At 39.9% G+C, this 25,799-nt stretch overlaps 1 protein-coding gene across 5 annotated transcripts in view; it reads left to right on the top strand.

Moving 5' to 3' along the window:
* The window catches only part of SGCG (sarcoglycan gamma), a 186,140-nt gene that overhangs the window by 95,880 nt on the left and 64,461 nt on the right, over positions 1-25,799 (top strand). For all 5 annotated transcript variants that reach the window (XM_050937309.1, XM_050937304.1, XM_050937307.1 and 2 more), the window contains exon 4: positions 3,117-3,204. In XM_050937309.1, the coding sequence (XP_050793266.1) occupies positions 3,117-3,204 (88 nt within the window). The remainder of the gene's footprint in view (positions 1-3,116; positions 3,205-25,799) is intronic.

The raw sequence follows: 25,799 nt of genomic DNA, 5'->3' as shown, positions 1-25,799 counted from the left end.
TATCCCTAAGGATTATTTTAGGGTCCAGCTAGCAGCTGTAACAACTTTTCAACAACCTTTAGGCCTTCAGGGTATGCGCTGTTAACTAAAATGTGGCAATTACTTCAATAAGAAGGATTTCCAAACTGCAGCCTGTTAGTTGACCCCTGCTATATGGTTTGTTATAAAGATACAATTTCTGCATTATTCCTCACACCTCATTCATCCAACACTCAGGAAACACTTCATGCTTTGTAGAGCTTTGGCAGTCTACCTTGACCACAGTAATGCATTCAGAACCTCTAAAAGGCTTTTCATAGCCTAGGGCAAGAGAATCAAATGCCAACCAGTGTCAACTCAATGTATATCACACTGGATCTCTGTCTGTGTCAAGCGATGCTATGATCTTGTGAAAGTCTTTCATCCAGTGAGAGTAATAGCTCACTCCATCGGGGCCCAGTCCACTTCATCAGCCTTTCTGATCAGTATTCCCATAACAAATATAGGTAAAGTGGCAATGAAGTCATCTGTATATACCTCTTTCAGACATTATGCCATCACTCAAGTCTCCTGTGACTATGCTAACTTTAGCAAATCCATGTTTCAGTCTCTCTTGGGATGATCCAAAGCCTCACCACTTGTAAGGGAACTGCTACAGAGTCACCTAAAATGGAATGTATATTGTGGCAAATTGCCAGCACTATTATGATGGGTCTCACGCTTTCTCTTCTTTGGGGGGGTTTAGGGCACCATTTCTTGCCCCTGAATTGGAATATTAATTGTCCCACTAGTGTCCTTGAGGAGGGGAGTGAAGAGGGAGGGACCTGGGCCCACCCCCTACTCCAGGTCCTATCCCAGGGGCCCTGAGGATAGTGGTGAACTACTTGAACTGGCGGTTCCTTCCCCTGGGCTACTTCCCTCTCCTGCCCTTCAGCTTGTGGGGGGGCTTCCTGCCCTCCCTCTGCACAAGCCAGGAGCCCCTTACCTAGGGTCTTGGACTTCTTAGCCCACCGCAGCACTCCTCCAAACTTTCCTCTGCTTCCCTTCAAACTGTTCTCTGTTCCAACACCAATCTTCTCTGTTCTAACTTCTTCAAATTGTTCTCTGCTCCAGTACCAATCCTTTCTGCTCCAACTCCCACTCTGTCTGATTGAAGCAGGGGTTTTTTATCATGTGACTGACTGCAGGTACTCTAATTGGCTTCAGGTGCTGTAATTGGCTTCAGGTGCTCTAGTTATTATATAGCAAACTTTCTTCCCCTTACAGGGAATAAGGCTCCCTTCTAACCCTCTCCTGCTGCCCTCTGGCCATGCTGTATCACAATTTACTTGAAGGAAAAAAAGCCAACAGTTACTTACCTACAGTAGCTGTTTTTTTTTGTTTTTTTGGAGATGTGTTGTGCACATATAAATTCCACAATCCTTCCACCTGGCCTGTGACTTTGGTTAATATTTTCACAAGCAGAACAGAGAGGAAGATGACACACATGCCCCTTTTATGCTCTTGTCTGAGTGCATGAGGAGAGCAGGGGCACATGCGTTCCCTCATGGTACTTCTGGCAAAAGTCTCTGACTCAAGAATACTGGGCACACACACACCTAAGGTGGAATGTATATGTGCATAAAACATCTTGAAGAACAACAGTTATTGTAGGTAAGTTACCATTGTTTTTGAGTTTAAGGTCTGATTTTTTTAAAATCTTTTATTTATTGGTTCGTTGTTTTCAGGTTTTATTGTCTAACGCACTGAAGTGTGAAATAACTGTTGCTCCATTATTTGTCACCTGCTTGATTATGTGCCACCTTGACAAAATGGCTAACTTGACTCAGTGGGTTTGTTTTATTTACAATACAGTTATATTTCTACATTAAATGCAATGGATCATAACATTAGTGTTACACAGCTTTCATCATCATTCATTGTTTTTCACATGACCAGTTTTCTGTGGGAGTGCAGGAACTCTGAGACTCAAGTGCTAAACTTTTATCAAAAGATAGATTGCCAGCAATTGTATCTGTTGGGCTAATGTTATAGATTTTGATCACTTTAGGACTACACTTTTTAATTATGTTTGTGTATTTTGAATAAGGTTGTTTTTGTTTGTGTTTTAATTTAAAAAAAGTTCTGGAAAGAAGACAATAAATGATTCAAACCTATAGTGTTATGGCATTTCAACTGGAGACTTATCGAAATTTTACCAAGTCATTCCAGCTATCAGGTTTTAATAGTTTCTTTCTCCTACAAGGAGGGAAAAATACATATTTATTGTATGAATTGATTCCCATAAGATGGTATATTATTCTCAATGTGGTTCTCTAAGATTTTATATTGAATGTTTTGGGGAATTGATAATCACTTTGTACCACGTGCTGCCATTTCCAAATATATCTACCATATTTTCTGTTTTAGAGTGACCAAAAGTGGGGAATAGTCTGGGGAAAAAAGTGTGTGGGGTCATAAAAATACAATATTGACTTCCTCATCTACCTACACCATCAGAAAAAGGGAGATTTGGAAGGAAAACATGGTGTACTTATTTATGGATAACTGCCAGTCAGAGGTAATCCCAGCCACAAATTTGGGGGAAAAGGGAGCTAGATTGGGGACTTTGGTTAGACTGATTATAGAGGTGGAGACCAGCTCCCAATCTGAATGTCTCCAAAATTAAAAGGGTATTTGAATCTAGGATTGTAATTTGGGTCCATCTCTGCTGTTCATCAGTGTGTTGAGTGCCTGTTCAAATAATTAGGTTTTCTGGTTTATGTTACATCTGTCAACTAAATGAGATCTCTAAACTCAAAAGATTAATTCAAACACTTCACTCTTTGGTATCAGAGGGGTAGCTGTGTTAGTCTGGATCTGTAAAAGCAGCAAAGAATCCTGTGGCACCTTATAGACTAACAGACGTTTTGGAGCATGAGCTTTTGTGCTCCAAAACGAAAGCTCATGCTCCAAAACGTCTGTTAGTCTATAAGGTGCCATAGGATTCTTTGCTGCTTTCACTCTTTGGCTGGTTTTCTATTCCAAAGGCTCTTTTAATAACTTTATTAATAATATATATGGCAATGATAAATTATATAAATTGTTTTGAAATCTATTTGTTCTGCTAAAACTGCAAATCTTTCTTGATACTGTAGGACTCATCACTACTTCTACAGTCTACTCATAATGTGACTGTGAATGCACGCAATTCAGATGGTGAAGTCACAGGCAGATTAAACGTGGGTATGTCTAAATTATTTTCTTTTGTTTACCATTTTGTATGGATTTTAATGAATATTTGTAAAGAGTTTTGAACATGTAAAGGTCAGTATACATGCTAATTGTTCATTTGAATAGCCCACCTGCCACACAATATATACTAAGGTCATATTTCTCACTCACCAATTAATTGGTAACTCCATAAATGTATAAAGCATTTGTTTCCTGCAGGTTTTGACAGGAAAACCAAAGGTTTGGCTGTCTGTTTTTGTCTCACTGTCATTAGCTTTTTACAAAATTGTTTAAATGGTTCTACTTTTGTGTTTGTCTTTCACACTCTTTAATGGCTGTATTTGTTTAAAGTAGGCAATTTAGGGGTGTAACTGACTGGAGAAAATAATATATATGCTTTTGCAGTTCATTGAAACAGTAGTGGGGTTATCAGCAGGAATTTGAGTGTGGTAAATTCAAATTTGACACAGTCTTGAGTGCTTGCCTTTACATTCACTACAATGGTGTATCATGCCTGAGGCAATTAACAGAGCTGTCCAAAGTAAACCTCCTCCTTCAAAGTGCTCTGGAGCAAATTAGGTAGAGTAAAATGCTTGAGTTATGTCTATTTCTTCAAATTCTGGTGACTGCTGGATTATCTACACTACAAAAAACTCTAATATTGTCTTCCTTTTTGAAGTGTTGGTTCAATAATTTTTTTACTCTTTTTGAATATATTTTTTAGAAAGAATTATCACCTTATGTTGAGGAATCCAGAACTCCTTAAAAAGACAAGCATTCTTCTTTGAGTGTTTGTCCATATGTGTTTCACATTTCGTGCACATTCACCCCATGCATTCGAGTTTAGATTCTTTTGACCAGCAGTGGCTGTTGGGGCCATATCTGCATCCTACGTGGCCTAGTACTCCCCTACCCAAGAGCATAAAGGGTGTCATGACCCAAACACTCCCTTAGTTCTTTCTTACCACCTATTGCTATGAATAAAAACTTTGGCAGTATCTAACCCTCTCATTCACTGTGTGATTTATACTTTCTAGTATAAATAGTTCATGATCATTGTAGTTTTAGATTGTTAGTTAACAGTTTTAGACTTTTATTCTCCCTTTTAAAAAAAGTCCATATTGTTTTTCATTAGTTTTCCTAATGAGACTTTCCCAGTACCAGGTCCAGCACTTATGGATGGAAAAAAAAGTCTCCTAGGTTTAAAAACTGCCCATCTTGTGGTATAGTAATGCTGCTTAATAATGGACCTATTGTGCCTGAGTAAAGGGTACATTCCTGACAAGTGTGCCATTTGAAAGTCATTCTGTAAGAGAACACAAAGGTAAGAGAGCTCACCGCATGCTATTTTTACTGGAGAGGTCTATACACCCCTCTTCAGATCCTTCTGCACCAAGGCTCTTGGTACTGGCAACATTGGTACCCACCGCTGGGGTACTGATAGCTTCTGTCCACCTGTCTGTGGTAGTGACATTCTTAGTACCAACAGTTTACTCAATACTGGGTGATCTGATTGTCTCAGAATCACCACTTTTGTCTTGGGTGAACATAACAATTTCAATACCAGCTAATACCCTACTACAGTGCCTAGTACCTTGGCGATACCAGCTAAGGGACACACTGAAGTTTTACCTGAGACCCCAGTTAAGACTGTTCCACCTCTAGGAGAGAAATAATTTTTCTCCTCCTAAGCTTTGGAGCATAGTAGGGATGCATTGCCAGCACACCCCCACAGGTCCAGGTCTTTGATCCCTATGGTTCTGAAAAGGATTCAGAGGCACATTATTATAATGCTAGACCTAGAGGTTCTAAATGGTACACCTCCCATGGTATCTCCCCCTCTGGCCTCCTGCCCCATACCCTTACCATCTTCCTTGGCCATATTTGGCATCAGCTGCTTACAGACAGCCAGGAAGTCAGCTTTTGCAGCCCCATCCACAGTTAGGTCCTGCTCTCCACACAGATATAAAGCCAAAAAGATCAGGGCTCTGAGGAAGAGGATTTTCAGGCTGCTGTCGGATAATACCGTTGCCCGTTTCCTGTTCAACACTTGATAAGGCTGTGGTACAATTATCATCAAGCATACAGCCAAATGATTATAAAACATTTCAAGAATCATTATGCTGGAAGGTGGACATTCTTGAAATTCCATTGGATGTTTTCCAGGAGAAATCCCTTAAAGCATATATACTTCTCTGCCTGGACAGTTTGCAATGCCAAAAAATTATGGCCTGCTGGAGCCAGTCAAAATCCTTAGGAAGACACGTGACGCTTACATCTGGCTGACAGCTACATCCAAAAGGGCTGATCAACAATATCAAGTTCCCTCATGAGGATTTTAGCAGTTCTATATGCATCCCCTTCCTGAGTAATTAGTAGCAACAGGGGGACCAGACAACAGGGACCACCAAAATCTATGCCCCATGAAAAAGAACCTTAGAAACTTGGTTTATTCAGCTGCAAAAATTATTCTTCTGCCAGTCTGATTGCCAGTTATCAGTGTTTATTGGCAAAATACAATTGGACAAAATTCCACATGGCAACAGAGAGAAATTCAAGTCTCTCGTCTCAGAGGGCTGACTCATGGCACACACTTCTCTCCGGGTTGTTCTTGATGTTTTGTACACAGTGGTAAGATCCGTGGCCACATCTTTTGCCATGAGGAAGTCCTCTTCGCTAAAATTGCCCTGAATGCCTAAAGAAGTACAAACAGCAATAGAGAACTTGCATTTGAGGGATACGATTTGCTTAATATAAAGACTGATGAGGCCTTACATTCATTAAAAGATTCTCAAGCAATATTGAGCTCTTTAGATGTTTGCACACCTACATCGAGAAGTAAGCAATCAGGTCACAACCATATTTGAGACAAACCTATTACTCAGAACAGAGATCATTAGAAGTTTCTAAGAAAAGACAGAGGACTTAGAGGAGGAGGCCATCAGCTTCCACTTTGCTGTCTGTTCATCCTGCTGCATCAACATCAAGGAAATAAATTTGACTCTTATTGTACATCTTCTCCATTATTCTTCCATTACCTATCCACCCTTCATCCCCTCATTAGTTTTATTTTTGTGGGGCCTGGAACCTTATCACTATAGATCAGTGATACTCAGACTGAGGCTTGCAAGCAAGTGGCTCTTTAATGTGTCTCCTGTGGCTCTTTGCAGCACATGATATTAAAACACTGTATGATTTAAATATTACCAGTATAAGATATGAACCAATCAGGATGCTTTTACTATATTACTAACCAATTGTAGGTGATAAAATAATAATGCTTGGTCAGTCATTTTGCTGTGACAATTATATATAACCTCCCCATCATACTGTTTAAATATGAATATATATTGTACCATAGTAAATATAACAATGAATTTACACTACTATGGCTTTTTTGGCTAATGGGGGTCATTTATTTGTCTCCTGAACCACTGAGGTCTGAGTATCACGGCTATCGAGTTTCTAGAGATCATAGAGATAGGGTATTCCATACAATTGCAGATCTCTCTGCCCCTTTTCATGGGCTCCTATTGTAAGAGCTTGTTACATCAAGAAATGCAATCACCTCCAAGTCTCAGAGTAATGGAAGAAGTGCCTCAAGAATATAGGGGAAGGTTACTTTGTAATTCCAAAGCATCAGTGAGACTGGCACCCTATTATGAACTTGAAACACCTTCATCTGCAGATTCAAGTTCAGAGTGGTAATTGTGGCTTTTATAATTCCATCCCTAGATCCACAGGACTGATACACAGAAGCCCTGTTTTCATATAGCAATTGATCCTGCTCACAGAAAATACCTAAGGTTCAGGTGGGCAATTCCTATTATTAATAGAGTTCTGCCCTTTGGGCTATCAACAGCGCTGATGATATTTATCAAATAACTATTGGTAGTGGAAGCTTACCTGGGAAAACAGAGAGTCCAAATTTACTCCTACTGGGATGACTGGCTCATTCAAGGGACATCTCCACAACAGGTGACCAAATCTATTCACCAGATACTCCAATTTTTTTCCTTTCTAGGACTTTGAGTCCCAAAAAGAGATGTTGGTATTACTACCTACCCAAAGGGTGCAGTGCTAAACTCCACCACAGAAAAGGCCTATCTGCTTCAGGACAAATTCAGCACCACAATTGGCACATGATAAATGTCTATAGCATTGGGGATCTCAAAGCATTATACAAGCCCTACTTAATCTTCACAATAGCTTGCAAGATTGTCCCTGCTTGTAAAATGGAGATAGTGTTCACCTAATCTTGCAAGCTATTGTGAAGATTAAGTAGGGTTTGTAAAGTGCTTTGAGATCTGCAATGGAAGGTGCTATAGACATTTATCATGTTGCAGAAATGAATATCAGCCTCCAGAATATCTGCATGGAAAGTGACAAATAATGAAATGGCAACATTTCATATGATATTGGCCGGGATGGCTCCAGGCACCAGCTCGCCAAGCACGTGCCTGGGGCGGCAAGCCATGGGGAGCGCTCTGTTGGTTGCCGTGAGGGTGGCAGGCAGGTTGCCTTCGGCGGCATGCCTGCGGAGGGTCCGCTGGTCCCGTGGCTTCGGCGGACCTCCCGCAGGTGTGCCACCGAATCTGTGGGACCGGGGACCTCCCGCAGGCAAGCCGCCGAAGGCAGCCTGCCTGCCGTGCTTGGGGCGGCAAAATACCTAGAGCCTCCCCTGAATATTGGCAATGACCTGCTTAATATCAGAATTGTAGAAGTTGTAGTGTTTTGGGGTTTTTTTTATTTTGAATCAGTGAACATTCAGCTGTTCTGTGTTCAGTAAGTATCAGATGCTACAACCCTTGTTCCCACTAAGTAGCCCTTATTCACATAAAAACTTCCATTGAAGTAAACTGGACTACTCACATGAGTAAGTGCTACTTAGTGGAAGCAAGGGTTGCAGATTCTGATCCTGTATGCTGACACTGATATTAGTAAACAAATGATTTATAGTTGTTGGGGCGAGGGGAGTTTTAGAAATTGCTATTTTAAATGGCGCTGGCCTAAATTTTCAAAAGTGACTAGTGATTTTCAGTGCCCAACCTGAGATGGGTTAAAGGATATAATTCTGGGATGTATTAGCAGGAGTGTTGTAAGCAAAACACAAGCTCTACTCTGTGCTGATTAGGCCTCAACTGGAGTATTGTGTCCAGTTCTGGGCGCCACATTTGAGGAAGGATGTGGACAAATTGAAGAAAGTCCAGAGAAGAGTGACAAAAATGATTAAAGGTCTAGAAAACATGACCTATGAGGCAAGATTGAAAAAAATGGGGTATTTTTAGTCTGGAAAAGAGAAGACTGAGGGGGGACATGATAACAGTTTTCACATACGTAAAAGGTTGTTACAAGGAGGAGGGAGAAAAATTGTTTTTCTTAACCTCTGAGGATAGGGCAAGAAGCAATGAGCTTAAATTGCAGCAGGGAAGGTTTAGGCTGGACATTAGGAAAAGCTTCCTAACTGTCAGGGTGCTTAAGCACTGGAATAAATTGCCTTGGGAGGTTGTGGAATCTCCATCACTGGAGATTTTTAAGAGCAGGTTAGACGAACACCTGTCGGGAATGGTCTAGATAATACTTAGTCCTGCTAGGGGGCAGGGGATTGGACTAGATGATCTCTCAAGGTCCCTTCCAGTCCTATGATTCTATGATTCTATTACTCTAATTTTCAGAAAGTGCTGATCTTGCACACTCTGAAAATCAAGTCTTTTAAGGTGTCTTAAATTAGACCCCTGAAATCATTAGTCACTCTTGTATATTTAGATCTGAATATTTAAGCTTTGTTTTTTCAAGGCAGCAACTGGGGTGATAGGCATCTTTTCACTTATATAATTTTGTTAATGTTTCTCAAAATTTAATTGATTTTGGGGAAAAACATCATAGTTTCTTATTTGTTTCCACGAAAGCCCTAATCCAGCAAAGCACTCAAGGACATACCTAATCTCAATTATTTTATTAGTCCCATTGAAGTAAGTGGGTCTTACTCCTAGTCTTAAAATCAAGGGTGTTCTTAAGTGCTTTTCTGCATCAAGGCTTAAAAGGGTATCATAGAGCAACTGTTACATGTATGTGATGGGGTGAAATCCTGTCACAGGGTAGAAAGGGTTTTTAGATAGCTAAAAAGCACCTTTTGCAGCCATATAGGAAGAAGGAGGATCCAGGGAACTATAGACTAGTCAGCCTGACTTTGATACCTGGGAAGTTACTAGGGCAAAGTATAAAACATTCAGTTTGTGAGTACCTGAAGGTGAAGGGGTAATCGCTAGCAGCCAGCATGGATATACCAAGAACAAATCATGCCAAACCATCTTGATTTCCTTCCTTGACAGGGTAACTGGTTTGGTGGATAGGGGGAGTGTGGTGGACATAATATATCTGGACTTCAGTAAGGCTTTCGACCCAGTCCCACATGACATTCTGATAAGTAAGCTGAAGAACTACGTGCTTGGCGGCCAACTATCTTTAAGTGGATACAAAGTTGGATAAACAACCGCAAACAAAGCGTAACTATTAATGGAATGATGTCAGATTGGAGGGAGGGAAGTCTCAAGTGGGATTCCACAAATTTGCAGATGACACAAAGCTATGGGGATTGCCAATGCCTTGGAGGATAGAGCTAAAATTCAGAAGGATCTTGATAAATTGGAGAGCTGGGCTATAAACAATAAAATGAAATTCAGTAAAGACAAATGTAAGATGCTACACTTAGGGAAGAAAAATCCAAATGAACAAATACAGAATGGGGGATAACTGGGTTGGCAGCAGCACTGCTAAGAAGGATCTGGGAGTTGTGGTGGTAATACTGCTCTTCTCAGCACTGGTTAGGCCTCAGTTAGATTACTGTGTCCAATTGTATAGAAAAGTTGTGGAGAAACTGGAAAGGATCCAGAGACGATCCAAAGATCCAAAGTCAGGCTGACTAGTCTATAGATCCAAAGATAATTAAGGGATGGAATACAAGCCATACAAGAAAGGCTGAAGGAACTTGGTATGTTTAGTTTGGAAAAGAGAAGATTGAGGGGGGACATGATAGCAGTCTTCAAATACTTGAAAGGCTGCCATAAAAAAGATGGAATAAAGTTGTTTTCTCTTGCCATAGAGGGCAGGACAAGAGGCAATGGGTTCAAACTGCAGCATTACAGATTTAGATTAAATCTCAGGAAAAACTTCTTAACTGTAAGGACAGTAGGAGAATGGAACAGACAGCCTGGGAAGGTTGTGGAAGCTCCTGCACTGGAGGTTTTCAAAAGGAGGCTGGATAGTCATCTGTCTTGGATGGTTTAGACACAGCAAGTCCTGCATCTTGACAGAGGTTAGACTAGATGACCCTTGCTGTCCCTTCTAACAGATATGATTCTATGCTAGGGACACAGATTCATGCAACATCATGCCCTGATGCAAGGGAACGCTCTAATGGTGAGCATGAACCATAACGATGTAGGATGCTTATGTGAATTTCCATGTTTGCAGAATGATAGTACGAGTTCACTGAACATTTGCAAGTGTCACTAATTTTAAACAAACATTAGATAGAAAAATATGATTTATAGTTTCACAGAAAAATGGGATAGTGTTCCAGTTACAGATTTATGATGTTATAATTAATCTCTATTTTGTCTTTAAATCTTTCTGATGCATATTCAAAATCCCGTTTTGTTTATCATTTGAGCTAATTATAAAGACTGGATCACTCCTCTTTGAAACATAATCTCCTAATAGTTTATCAAACCATGTTAAGTGATTGCGGAGTTCATATCTCATTCAGGTAATAATTAACTAGGAGCATGAAAGGTACAATATTTCTAATTCTATTTTATGAATACAACTCAGACTATTTTGCCATAGTTAGTCACAGAAGTTATTGAGTTTAAAGGAAAAGATTTTTGCAAATTTGTCCTTCATACTGTGCTATTTAGATGCATAAATAATTTTTTATTCTTTAAAGATATTTTCAAGTCAAATATTTAAACAGTACTATGATCTCCAGGCTCCTTAACACTTAATTATTTTCCAAATTATTTGAATTTTATAACTCAATATTTTGCTGAAGAAAAGTGATAATTTGATGAAGACTGGATAGGTTTTTATTTAACCTGGTAATGGCGAAGAGATAAGACATAGATATGTAGGGTATATCTGCACAGCCCACAGAAGCAAGCCTGGGTCAATAGACTCATGTTAGCTATCACTTTAGAAATAGCTATGTAGACAACACTTTGAAGCTATGGCTCGGGCTGGAGCTCAAGCTCTGAAGTGTAGGGTGGTCTTCAGAGCCCAAGCTCCAGCCTGAGCCACAACTTCAAAGTGCAGACTACCCAGCTAGTTTTACAGCACTAACATGAACCTTGCTAGCCCAAGTCTGTTGACTGGGCTGGAATGTTGGCTTCTGTGCGCTGTGTAGACGTACACTCACTGTATTTAAGACATCAGCACATGCACCTTGTAGGTTGTAGTTTCAAAACAAGAAATGAATGGAATGCTAAACATATAAGGTTATAATTAGGAGTATGATTATCAACCATAAACACTCAGGGAAATATTAGAAATATTAGATTTGATACAAAATTGTGGATAGCAGATTTAAATCGTTCCTTGAAACAACTTATAGAGTGTGAAGCTTTAAGAAGTGAAGGAATGCTGCTTGTATTGTCTAATGCACCATTTTTATTCAAAATGTTAACACCAGAAATGTAAACCTGATTAAAAATAAAGTCAAATAATTGTATTAAACACATCTATATCAATTTATTGCTTAATTAAAAAGAAAATCTACTGCTTAAGACTAAATCTCCATCATCACAATATAAAACAGACTTCTGGGGTCCCAGTAAAGGAGCTTATTCAATATTTATGTATGGGCAGACCTTTATGCTATGTTAGATGGTGTGTTTTAATTTATCAGATGGGCATCTATAGATTTTATACATTTTATACATTTGAAGAAATAAATAATTAGTTCTGCAGAACATAAATGTTCACTACTGACTGAGAGTGATTAAGAATGATTGCATTTTGTGAATTAGCAAAGTAAGAAAACAAGCACAATGAAAAAAGCAAAGATAACATCACAGTGAATTTTGTTTCTTTAACTAGTTTAAACATAATAGAAACCAAATTTTACATTAATATTCCTGGAAGTTCCAAAATGCATAAATATATAGGCATGTCCACTAAAGAAACATCAACTAGAAAAGAGAAGAGATTTTTTTAAAGTTATCTATCAAATGATTGGTATTTCCACTAAATAACTGAGTACAAGTAACAATAATTTGGCATTTCCAAACAACCACAGGTAAGAAAAATCTTATACATCTAATATTTAAGTTAGAACAAGTTGTCTAGATCTGAAAAACAGATAATGCCCCCAACCCTGATCTTCTGAAGTGGTAAAATGTCATCTTTGAATCTAAAATTTTTGAGATGGTAATAAATAAAAAGTAGTCTATACAAAAAAAATACCCCAATTTGATATAAATTATTTCATATCCTTGTATAGGCTTGTTTGTTGGAAAAGATTGGGAAACCTATGTATTTTATGATTCACATTGTAAAACCTGTTCTGCTACCTCATTTGGTAAATACCCAAACCAGCTTGCCTAATACTAGGCTCCTAAATCCTTATTTTGGCATGCTTTATTTGCCTCTTAAAATCAACTCAAACTCAGCCTTCTAACAGCAGCTGCTTTTATATTTGAAAGCCTCTAAAAGTTTTATCTTTTGTGAATAAAAATCAAATTTTTAAATAAAAAAATCACATTTAAATTTTTAATTAAATGCATTTTTCTTTTAAAAAATAAACTTGTTTAAAATTAAATCTGAAATTATGAAAACCCATTTTAAGAACAAAACTTATTATAATCTATTTAAATATTTGAAATTAATTTTAATAATGCTGCGTTTATGAGCCCTCCTCAAATTTTAATGTGTTAAAGGATGCTGCTTTTTAAAAATTATATGCAGAATAAAATGGAAAAAAATCTTTAACACCTGAGGTTAATTTAAACATTATAAATATGTCACAATGTCATGTAATCCATGAAGTAAGTGGCTATATTATTTTTAAACTTTACAGTGGCTCAAATGCTGACATTTGCATTTTTCCAAGTATAAGTACTTTCAGTCTATATTGTGTAGAAAAGCTTTTGCCTTCATTACTTTTGGTTTCAATTTAACTAGCTGGTGCAAAGAGAATATTTTCTTCATTTGGACTAGTTCATTCAAAGTTGAAAAACCAGATGGAAGCTGAAAAATCAGGAAAGCTCGTTTTCCTCTGCCAATCTGTAAATAAAAGCCAAGTGGGAAAGGAGATCTACCAATTATAAAAACTGGAAAGACATGGGGCCAGATTTTCAAAGTTATTTAGGCACCTAAAAATTCAGATAGGTGCCTAGTGGGCTTTTCATTAGTGCCTAAGCAAGTTAGGTGTCTAACTTCCATTGATTTCAATGAGAATTAGGCCTGAAATTCGTTTTAAGTTTAGGGTTAGCAAAAAGAAGTACAAAATTTAGTGCAAAGGCAACATTTGCTTGCAAATCAATGTGTTTTAGTGGCTGGACCAACCAATGAGAATGAACCTTACTTTAGGAACATATCTAAAAAATCAATTATTTAAATCAAGGTTTTATACTTGCTGATTTAAATCATGATTAAAATTGGTGATTTTAAATCACTTAGATTTAAATTAATCTACCCTACATTCTGACAAAGATACTGGCTTAGAAATACTTGAAAGTATCTGAAAATCCCAGATCCAACCTATCTCCTTTCCTCTTCTTCCCTTCCCAGTTCCTACAGCCTTCTGGACTTGTCTGTGCTTAAAATGCTAGAGTGGCACAGCTGCACTGCTGTATCACTTCAGTATAGATACTACCCATGTGACGGGAGGGGTTCTGCTGTCAGTATAGGTAATCCACCTCCCTGAGAGGTGGTAGATAGCTTGATGGAGGAATTCTTCCATTGACCTAGTGCTGTCTACCCAAGGACTTACACCACTGACTGATGTAGTTAAACTGATCTAATTTTCTAGACAACACATTCAAAGTGAGGATCATTCTCAAGCATACTCAACTGCTCACTTCACCCCAATTCTACCCCTTCTCTCACCCACACATAACAGTATTTCTGGCATCGGCAAAGTTAACTCAATAGGGAATTTCCCCCACCCTGAATAACCATGAGTCACCATTTCTGTTGCTCTGTTGTGCCTATTCTCTTCCTATGTGAGGCAGCTCAGTTCTTTGCTGCAGGGTGTCTCCTCACGGCAAAACTTCTATAGAACGGGAGATCCAGAACATGCTACAAATGGGTGTAATCCGCCCCTCTAACAGTGCATTGGCATCTCCAGTGGTTCTAGTTCCAAAACCAGATGGGGAAATACGCTTTTGCATGGACTACTATAAGCTAAATGCTGTAACTCGTCCGGATAACTATCCAATGCCACACACAGATGAGCTATTGGAGAAACTGGGACATGCCCAATTCATCTCTACCTTAGACTTAGCCAACGGGTACTGGCAAGTACCGCTAGATGAACCCACCAGGAAAGGTCAGCCTTTGTCACCCATGCAGGGGTGTATGAACTTAATGTGCTCCCTTTCGGGCTGCGAAATGCATCCATAACATTCCAAAGACTTGTAGATGGTCTCCTAGTGGGACTGGGAGAATCTGCAGTTGCCTACCTTGATGATGTGGCCATTTTTTCTGATTCATGGGCAGAACACCTGGAGCACCTGGAAAAAGTCTTCAAGTGCATCAGGCAGGCAGGACTAACTATCAAGGCTAAAAAGTGTCAAATAAGCCTAAATAGAGTGACTTATCTTGGACACCAGATGGGTCAAGGAACTATAAACCCCCTACAGGTCAAAGTGGATGCTAGCCAAAAGTTGCCTGTCCCAAAGTCAAAGAAACAAGTCCAATCCTTCTTAGGTTTGGCTGGATATTACAGGTGATCTGTACCACACTATAGCCAAATCGCCGCCCCACTGACAGACCTAACCAAAAAGAAACAGCCAAATGCAGTTCAGTGGACTGATGAGTGTCAGAAGGCCTTTAACCAGCTTAAGGCGACACTCATGTCTGACCCTGTGCTAAGGGCACCAGACTTTGACCAACCATTCCTAGTAACCACAGATGTATCCGAGCGTGGTATGGGAGCAGTTTTAATGCAAGAAAGACCGGATCAAGAATTCCATCCTGTCGTGTTTCTCAGCAAGAAACTGTTTGAGAGGAAAAGCCACTGGTCAATCAGTGAAAGGAAAAGCTACGCCATTGTGTAAGCACTGGAAAAGCTACGCCCATGCATTTGGGGACGGCATTTCCAACTACAAACCGACTATGCTGCACTAAAGTGGCTTCATACTGCCAGGGGAAATAACAAAAAACTTCTTCATTGGATGTTAGCTCTCCAAGATTTTAATTTTGAAATACAACACATTTCAGGAGCCTCCAATCAAGTGGCTGATGCACTTTCCCGTGAAAGTTTCCCAGAATCAGCTGGTTAAAATCGTCCTTGAAATGTGAAAAATATTGTTAGTTTTTACATAATCAGTAGTATATGTAAAGATGCATGTGTTTTATTAATCTGTTTTCTCCTAAAGTTCTAGGAATAAATCACAGCCAGTGTGGTCCAGCACTGTCTGTGATTTGGGGTGTGTGTCATAAACAGACAGTTAAGGGTTAATTCCTCTTTTGCCTCTAAAGGTTAAGCAGCTCACATAACCTAGCTGACACCTGACCAGAAGGACCAATAAGAAGAAAGATACTTTCAAAAAGGGAGGTGGGAAAAAGTCTTTTGTCTGTTCTGTGTGTGCTTTTGCTGGAGTCAAAGATCCAGAAAACAACCATCTAACCCTTGTTTAAATTACCTGAAAAGTTTCCCAGTGTACCCCCTACTCTAGAGGGGAGCCACCATTTCATGGATAGCACCCACCAAGTGATTGTCCCTCAGTTTCTGGATGAAAACTTCAGTTTCAAACCTCCTTTTTAAAGGCTTCCCGCATCTCACTCTCCCTCCCCCACTCTTCTTTCTCTCTCTTCTGGTATGTGACTAATAGTATTCAGAGTGGGGAAAATTCCCTCCTGTGTCGATAGCCGGGATGTCTCAGTGTTTTCCCATTAAACAAATGGCCATTATTTGTCTTTTCCTGGGTTGTACAATGCTAGGTGCTTGGAGCTAGTCTCCTGTGTTTGAGGAGGCAGCTCTTTCCTCTGATTCCTCACCATCCTGCTGTGAAGCAGATCTGAATGTTGCAGCACAAATTAGGAGCAAGATTTTATAAATACATAAATTCATTACCACAATCTGTATACTTAACTCATAATGACTGTGAAGTTCAGAATGTTACAGGCTTTCATAAAAGACCTTAATATATTTTTATAGCACAGTAACATTGTATAATTTTATTCTTTTGAGGTCAAACTCCTTGTTCTCTTGGGGTTGTCTTGACCCTGATTTGTCACAGTGTTGCTATTATAAGTTTGAAAAGTATAGTTGTGTGGATTTTTTTAATGAGTGGTCCAGTTTCAGTCGGTATGAACAGGGCCTTGCTAAAGAATTAATGCCTTGTACATTAGCCAGAGTGCTTGAACCATTTCTCAGCTTTCCATCCAGCTTATAAACATAAGTAATTGCAGTTGTGAAACCTTTATGGGAATAAGTTTGGGATCAAGCCAGGGATATGATTCTGTCAAGGTTATTAAATTATATTTCAACAAAAGAATTATAAACAGTTGTGCCTACAGTAGAAAGTGATTCAAAATCAAATGTTAGAATCTTAGAATAAGTGTTTAAGACTGATTTAGATGCCTGTCTTACCATAAGAATTATCCATGTAGGAGAATGGAAACTGTGTCTTACTGGCTGAGTTTCTGTGGAATTTTCCAACTGGGAGCAGCAACTATGCACTTCTCATGAATGAACTGGAGCTCCCCCCATAAACCACAGATCCTCCCCAAGTTCACTAAAGGCGAAGAGCTTCTACCATGGATTCCTTGTCACTAATGGTATGGCACATTCCCCAACTCACCAGTTCACTGCTGCCCCCTGTTCTGTGCTACCATACTTCCATTCAGCTTGTGGCCCCTCCTTTTAATGGGACATACTTGTTGTTGGGTGGCAGGGGAAAACACGGAACATACTGTACAAGTGGCACTACTCATTTCTGATCATGCACACAGAAATACCTGAGTGTAAGCACCTTTCCACTTGCAGAAGCAGAGTGAAGCAGGAGAGCCTTAACTACTTTAAAACCTTCTTTTCAAAGGTTGGCCTGAAAGTAGTTTAATGAGTTCACTCAGGTTATCTGGTAGAGATACAAGTCAGACGTTCTTGATTATTTATTTGTAAAACTACGTCAGTTTGTATCATGTGAGTAGGGATTGAATCAGGACTTCTGATTGTGTTCTTGACTCTGCACATGATCTTGACTGTGACACTAAAATTATGTGCCTTACTCTATCTGTGTGTTAAATATTTGCTGACAGAACCTCACAGAAGTGGTGTGTAGTTTAATGTTTCTAAAGATTTTGAAATCTTGTTATGAATGACTCTAAAGTATAAATGCAAAGGTGTTATACCAATATAATAAAAACCAGCAGGATCTTATTAAGAGGGATAAGGCAAAGATGCCACATTTATTGTAAATATAATAATAAAGCAAAAGATAAAAATAAACAACGTTGTTTAACTACTTATTCCTATTACTACTTATTCCTTATACACACACACCATATATATATAATATTCATTCACACAATCATTTATTCAAGTTCTGTATAGGTGTTATAGTTACCAGCCTAGAAGTTGCTCATGCCAAGTTACTGGCCAGGTATCTTGGTCATGAGGATGGAGCCGAGTCTGTGTCAGGTGCACCTGATGCTCCTGGAGGTTGGCAGCAGAACCAGAGACTTAAAGTCCTCAGTCTTTGGAGTTCATTCTTATAGGAATTAATTCCTATGTTAGTCTATGGGAGCTATTTTATCCTGCTGTTGCTGACTCAGTCAGCAGATGGCACATTCCTGGTGGCTTCACACTGTCTAAAGTGGCACATTCCTGGTGGCTCCACACTGTCCAAAGTTTGCATTTCTTATCCTTCCAGGTATTGGGGTGGATCCCAGTTTGCCCTCCGGGGGCGGGGGGGGGTTGTCTGGTGGTCCACTTGACACATTCTTCGGCCGATGGATACTCCCTTTCTAGGCTGGCACCTCCCTAACCATTCATGTATATCAAGCATTTATCAACATACATTCCATGTCTTAACCATATTTTAATTTACTGTCTCCACCACTTTCGGAGTGTGTGCTAATTCATGTGGGACTCTCAGCCCTTTGATCACAGAGGGTGGGGGGGGTCTGTTTCTAGGAGCCGTTGCTGTTACAATGAAGTGAGCATTTGTTTACATTGTATCAATTACAGCTTAAGGCTCACAGCGTTCACTTCAAGAACAAAGTCATTTAACTTGTTTGTAAGTTTTACATAGTAATAGAGTATCTTTCACAGGATAGATACAATCAGTGTTTTCTGCAGACAGGAGCTTACAAGTTTTAACAGAACTAAAAGATTTTTGTACTTAGTGAAACTGGGGGGGTCACTGCCACTTGGGGGAATCACTGTTAGTACCTTCTTTAATATCCCTACAAAGGAGTGTGATTATTCCAGCAAATGACAGTGGAGTAGGTATACTCTCGCATTGTCTGTATCAGAAATGTTTATATTCTTGATGTTGGGAGCTCTCACTATACACTGTAAAATAAGTCTTAAACTGCACTCAGGACACCTAATTTTGGCTAACCACTTGGGTCAGAAAGGGATAACCTTTCTGTTTTCTTAAATTCATTTTATTTATCTACTTAAGACATAGGTACATGTGCTTTCCCCTCCTGTTGAAAGTAGGTCCAAAAGTTTAACCTTGAGATCCTTACTTGTCCTTATTTAAGGAGAGACAAGAACTAAGATTTCTTTTTTCCTGTTCCCTTCTGTTGTAGCCTTGCCTGCTCCCTCCCTCCCACCAAGTTGTCAAAGCCTGGTACTCATCTACATGTGCATTACAGAGCTCCTCTTCTTGCCTCAACCCTGGCTACTTCTACATCATTGGCTAACTGTTTTCTGTTTCTTCCCATGATGACAGTGTGACACCAGCAGTATGAGGAGATGTGGCAAGGCTCAGATGCTGCCCAAGCAAAGGAGGAAGTGGTTCCCAACTAGGAGGTACCTCAGCCTTCCTCCCTGGCCACAGACCCTTTCTTTTCCCCAGCACAGTAGCTCCTATATAACATTTTAAAACCACTGGAAACTGGCTAGATGCCTGTCAGGTTAACTGAGTTGGACCAATATGTGAACATTTGTATGATACAATTATGTGGTCATGGTAAGACATAATGTGTACTGTAGTTGTACATATAGTTATATTTTGGACTACCTCCTGTAATTGAGCTGCATTTGGAAGCACAATTGAAGTCAAGCAGAGTTATATGTTTTGTTTTGGGGTTTTTTGGCGGGGAGGGGGGAATTAATGGCAAGAAATAAGTGGTATAACTGAAAAACAAGCTACTCTGCCTTTACCCTTCTTTGTCCCTAATATCCCTCCCACTGACAAACATGCCTGGGTTTAGTGTTAAATCAGTTACTTGTTATTACAAATCATGTAGCCTCATAGACTAAAATGCGTCCCCTAACTCAATGAGCTGACCATAAAAATCTAACTCAGACAAGACAGGACATGAGATACCAGTTCAAGTAAGAGACAGTTTGGAGATTATTGAAAAGGGTGGATTCCTGGAAGAACTGTGGTTGAAAGGAAATTGAAAGCAAGACAGGGAGCTTGACCACCAGGAAATGGGAAACTGATCTAAACATGGACACACCATGAGTGAAGGTGCAGTGCTGAGAGTTAGTGGGGATTTAGAGAGTGTAGTAAGGGGAGAGGATTGTAAGGAGAATAGGGAGTGAGGAGAACCACAGGAAAAATGTGAGCAGAGATTTATTAATTTCAGTACTATAATCCCTTTTAAAAAAAATCCTGGATCCAGTTTCAAAAGATGTCATTCAGTACCCAGTAGCTGCATCTTAACATTTGAAAAGGCTGAACTTTCTTTGATAAGCTGATCAAGAAGTGCAACACAATGAAATCCACTTTGATTGATTAACTGAAGCTTCCAAGATTTGAATAAATGGAAAGGAAAGTCGTTCTTTTCTGAGCCTTTTTCCCCTCAGATCAAAGAGTGAGTCTTTAAATTAGTGTTCAGTCTTAAAATCAACTGCAACTTGAGTTTTAAAATCAAAGAAACGGTTATGACCTTTGGTTTGTGTCTTTATAATCTGAATTGCAATAAAATAATTACTTTAATTGTCAACATTTATCAAACTTTTGTAATGATATGTGACAAAGTTCCTCCTCTGCCTTGATGGGACCTACGCTTATAGGCAGATTTCTTGCCTCAGAGATTCACGGCAGCCCTCAGTTTGGCCACTTTTGCTAGTGGCTCAAACCTGCCATCCACTCAGCTAACCTCATCACTGGCCAGCATGGGGGAAACTGAGTACAATCCCTGCAGTCTCTGTGTCCCACCTAGTGGGTCAAGGACAGGCCAGATCCCTTTCCAATTTAGACCTTCCCTTCTGGTGTTTCTCACAGACCAGGTCAACTCCTCCTGTGTCTGATCAGGAGTTGGGGGGATGGGGGGAACCTGGGCCCACCCTCTACGCCGGGTTCCAGCCCAGGGCCCTGTGGATTGCAGCTGTCTATAATGTTCCCTATATCAGCTGCGTGACAGCTACAACTCCCTGGGCTACTTCCCCATGGCCTTCCTCAGCACCTTCTTTATCCTCACTGCAGGATCTTCCTCCTGAAGCCTGCTCAAGCTTGAACTCTTCACTCCACCAGCAGCACACCTTCTTACTCTCTCCTCCTTGCACACACAGCCCACTAACTTATGGGAGGTTCTTTTTAAACCAGGTGTCCTGATTAGCCTGCCTGCCATAATTAATTCTAGAAAGTTCTTAACTGGCTCCAGGTGTCTTGATTATCTTGCCTGTCTTAATTGTTTCTAGCAGGTTTCTGATTGCTCTAGAGCAGCCCCTGCTCTGGTCACTCAGGGAACAGAAAGTTGTTCAGCCAGTGGCCAGTATATTTGCCTTCTACCAGACTCCTGTAACCTCACTCCCGATCCTGTTTTTTTTTTCATTAGTTGTCCCACAAAATCATTTGGTGTCACAGACCTGTGGATCCTCCCCTTAGGCTTGGGGGAGGTCCTTTAGAAGTGGGCGGGTTTCGCCTGCCCACCTCCTGGATGCCAATAGGACCAGACTCCTGTAACCTCACTCCCGATCCTGTTTTTTTCATTAGTTGTCCCATGTATTTATTTGGTATCACAGACCTGTGGATCCTCCCCTTAGGCTGAGGGAGGGTCCTTTAGCAGTGGGCGGGCGAAGCGGTACCCACTTCCTGGATACCAACAGGACCAGACTCCTGTACCCCACTGGTCTGAGTCTGTCACAGATATGAATTCTCATTGGATTTTTTTTTTTAATTATCCCTCCTCCAGGTGGTGGTCTAGCATAATAAGTGTGTGCCCCAATGAATCTTCAGTTGGTGATCTGTAGTAGTTAGGATTGTACCGCAGTTTCTGGAGAATCTTCATGAAGATACTATTGCCCTTTGTCTTTAGAAGACCAGAACTACATCTTGAATCCATGTGCTTTTGCAAAATCATGCAAGGCACCAACAGCATGAGAATCCTAGGTTCCACATGTATCAAGTCATTTTATGGAGGAAAACAGACTAGCAGAATAGGCCCCAAAGCCATGCAGTGTCTGTGCTAACAGATCCAAGCACAGTGAGGTCTTTGGGCTCAGTTTACCTTTGCCCTCCTCCTTGTCATTTATGTTATATTAAATTACATTTACATTAGATATAACATCACCGTGGTCTTTGGATGTTCATTTTTAAGTATTCTAAACTTAGTGACAATCCACTTAGATAACTATAATATCCGGATGCTTTGAAATGCAAAATCTGTGAAATTCTGTACACCAACCAATAAAGCATGGAAATATGGTAACAGTCAAAATGATTTATGCAGTTTGAAAGCAATGTTATAGTTTCTAGGCATAGTTTTGACTATCTTCTGTGTCCATCACTGTAGTTTGAAGTAGCTGCTAAAGTAAGAACAATGTTTGTGCTATGAATTTTTTTTAACAAATGGGAACAAAGTTCTAACAATACAGATAAAACAGTCAGTACTTAATTTATTACTTCATTAGTATTAATTGTCATCTAAAAATTGCTGCTTTAGAGTGTCAGATCATTTTTATTTTTCTTATCAGTGTTGTGACATTTCATTTTCAAGTAATGGTATTTTTTCATTAGAGACATAATAGGCAGAGAACAGTGTTAATGAAGCATGTTGTACATAAGAAGAGTTTGATAATGTTTTTACAGGGAAAACCCTGAAGCCAGTTTTATAAACTCAACTTAATTCATAACATCATAAAATCATTAGCTTTCCCTTCTTTACTTTTCCCAGAAGGCTTTCATTAAAAACTTCATTTTTTCTTTCTTTCTTTCTTTCTTATTTTTAAGATAGAAGCCAAAATATATTTCTTCAAGATCTCTATACTGCAGAAAAATTACTTGTATGACTTTAATCAATGTCCAGCTGGATTGTGAGACGCAAAGATATGGTACAAGATAAATTAATAGAAAGACAAATTGCAAACCTCACTGAAGTATTTCAGAGGTGAATCAGTGTTCACCTGTGAACTTACACTGTCCATTCCCGGAGGAAAAGTAGAGTTCTGATTCCCAGTAAAGGATGAATTTAAATTTTAGTGACTCAATAGATTTTGTAATTTCAAAGCATACCTTCTTGTTTTATTTTAAGCCTCGGTTTACTCAAATCAGCCACCATTTAGAGAATGACAAGAGGCCGTCAATAAAGCACTGTGCAGACTTTTTAATTGATCCTTCTTTCCCTGTTTCCTGTTGTTTTGATGCATGGCAGGTGTGTATTAAACTTGTGTAGCTATTAGTCTTCTGTGATACTATATTGTACTTGGCTGTACAGAATAGTGAAACCTTTTTAAGATATAAACAATAAAAATTTAAATACAGGAGAAAATAAAGAAAAATGTCAGCAGCAAAGCATTTCAGATTAAACTTAATTAAACATAATCAAATGCAAATTAACTCAGAAAAAATTAAACTAGTCATTATGGGCAAAATTCTGGTACCCAGACTCGCACTGAGTAGTAAGTATATTACTGTGGAAGTCCTACTGACATCAGTGGAACGCTTGCAAATTAAGGTATCACTCAATGGAAGAGTTTTGTATTGTCACTCTGTATCATTTTCATATTGATCTTTCTCAGTACACAAGAGATACTTTACATTGTCCAGTCCAGGTCATCTAGTTCGGTCCCCTGCACTCATGGCAGGACTAAGTATTATCTACTCTAGATTGTGTTATCAGTAGCTCTGACATGAGGTGTTTTAAGCTTGAGTTCTGCATGCACCATCCTCCTACGGTTTGCATTTGTTTGTTTTAAGCTTTCTGTAAGAAAAAGGCAACAGCTAGAAGTGACACAGATCTTCAGATGGTTGCCCAGTCATAATATTTATCACTTCTGTACTATGTTAGCTCTTCAAAATCACTGTACAAACATTAAACAAACTTAATCTAAAGGCTTTCAGCTTTTGAATGACTAGGAGTTGACAAAACAGAGCTATTCCCTGTTGTGTTCTCTGCCGCCCTGAACAGAAAGACTTCATTGAAAATCGGCATCTTAAAAGAACCATTAAGGATCTTTCAAACGAACAGTCCAACCAAGGCTACTGTGGTGACATCCTTATTACATTAGGTCTGGTGTTTGTTTAAGACTGGTGTAGAATGAAGGGAGAGCTTCCTATTTCGTCTGCATGTGTAAATCAAGCAGACCTTGCTTATTTTTTTTCCTGAAAATGCTCAGAGTTTTGGGGAGGAAAGTGAATGAGATTCTGCTTATACCAGGTGTGGAAAAGCAGAAGGGATCGAAATCTATTCTTGTGCAAAAATCTGTTCACCCTGAAGTCAATAAGGCTACACAGGCGTAACTGTCATCAGGAATTGGCCTGTGTTCTCATCCCCTTCTCAAATCACACACATTCCATGCTTACACGCTATTTTCCACTTGGGAAAGAAGTTGGTTTGAGTTGGGGCAGAAAAATGAGGACTAACTTAAGGTTTATTTAGCTTTACAATTTTTGAATGAAACTCAAAAGAAATCAAATGTGATGTACTTTTATGATGGATTGAACTGCTAGAGAACCAGCAAATGGACAGAACCTGCCTTTAGCATGTTCAGCCAGTCTTTTTATCATAGCCTGCCCAGAAATGGATTTAAAATCCTTGAGGGAGAGGGGATGGAGAAAACTGCAACATTGTGTGTTGAGCTTCCTCCGGTGCTTTTGCAGCACCTTAAAAATACAAAGGTGTGTTGGCCTGTGGAACTAGGCTGGAAAGAACTTGATTGCCTGTGCATCCCAGTACAGAAAAATACATCAAAGAAAAAAATGGATTTCTTTGATTTTTAGTCCAGATCAATACCGTTTTGAACACATTGCATCATAAATCTGAAGCCCCTCAATGGAAAGTACTGTAAAAGTTAAAGTACTGGTATCCAGAATGGGATGTATTGTTTTGTTTTTCCTACAAATGTGTTGGAATTGGTTCCTTATACATGGGAGGGGCAGTAGTTCTGTCTGGAGCTGGACAGAGTGTGTGCAGGTTCTGTGCAAGTTTCCCACCCTACCACCTTGGTACTGCCTCTTTCTCATGCCACGCCTTTGCCCTGCCCCCGCACAAGCACTCACCAGTTATCCAGAAACAGGACCCAGCACACATAAAAGATGACAGTGATGGGCACTAGGACCCAGGAGTCAGCGTCCTGGAGCTGCCTGCTAGTCTCAGTCAAGGAGAGGGACAAAGGGAGCTTCTTCCCTCCCTGACAGCTAAGCAGAGCTCTGGAGAAATTGGTAGGGATGATGCCTGCTCAAACTATACCCACAGCTGGTGCAGGATCCCATGGTAAGCAGATTTTTAGAGTCCAGTCACCATTGTTAATTGGATACCTGGCAGTGTGTTCCTGCAGTGCAGTGAGATGCAGATGGGAGGGAGTGAAAGCAACAGGCTGCCAGTTGAGCTCCTTCCAAGCCACAGGGGCTGCTTCGCCTTTCCTGCTGGCAGGAGCGCTCCAACAGGGCTGTGTGAGCAAGCTTGCTCCCACTCACCCGGTCCTGGCCATGCCCCCTGCCTGACTAGAAGGGCCAAAGGCTAGAGACTTATTAGCCTAATGGTTAATCAGGCTCTGGACACATGTGGCTGTCCCTTGCCAGCTTGTTCGGGCTAAGGGACTGTTTAATTGTGATAAAGAGGTTCGGACTTGGCTGCAGCCTGAGCTCTGGGACCCTCCCACCTCAACTTTTTGGACACCACTATCAGCTTCAACAATGGAACCCTACAGACAACTATATACAAGAAACCCATGGATCACCACACCTACCTTCACAGATCCGGTAACCACACAAGACACACCAAGAAATCTGCTGTCTACAGCCAGGTTCTCAGATACT

Source organism: Gopherus flavomarginatus, chromosome 1 (assembly GCF_025201925.1).
Source record: "Gopherus flavomarginatus isolate rGopFla2 chromosome 1, rGopFla2.mat.asm, whole genome shotgun sequence".
Classification (NCBI taxonomy): domain Eukaryota; kingdom Metazoa; phylum Chordata; order Testudines; family Testudinidae; genus Gopherus; species Gopherus flavomarginatus.
This window is presented reverse-complemented; position numbering and strand designations above follow the sequence as displayed.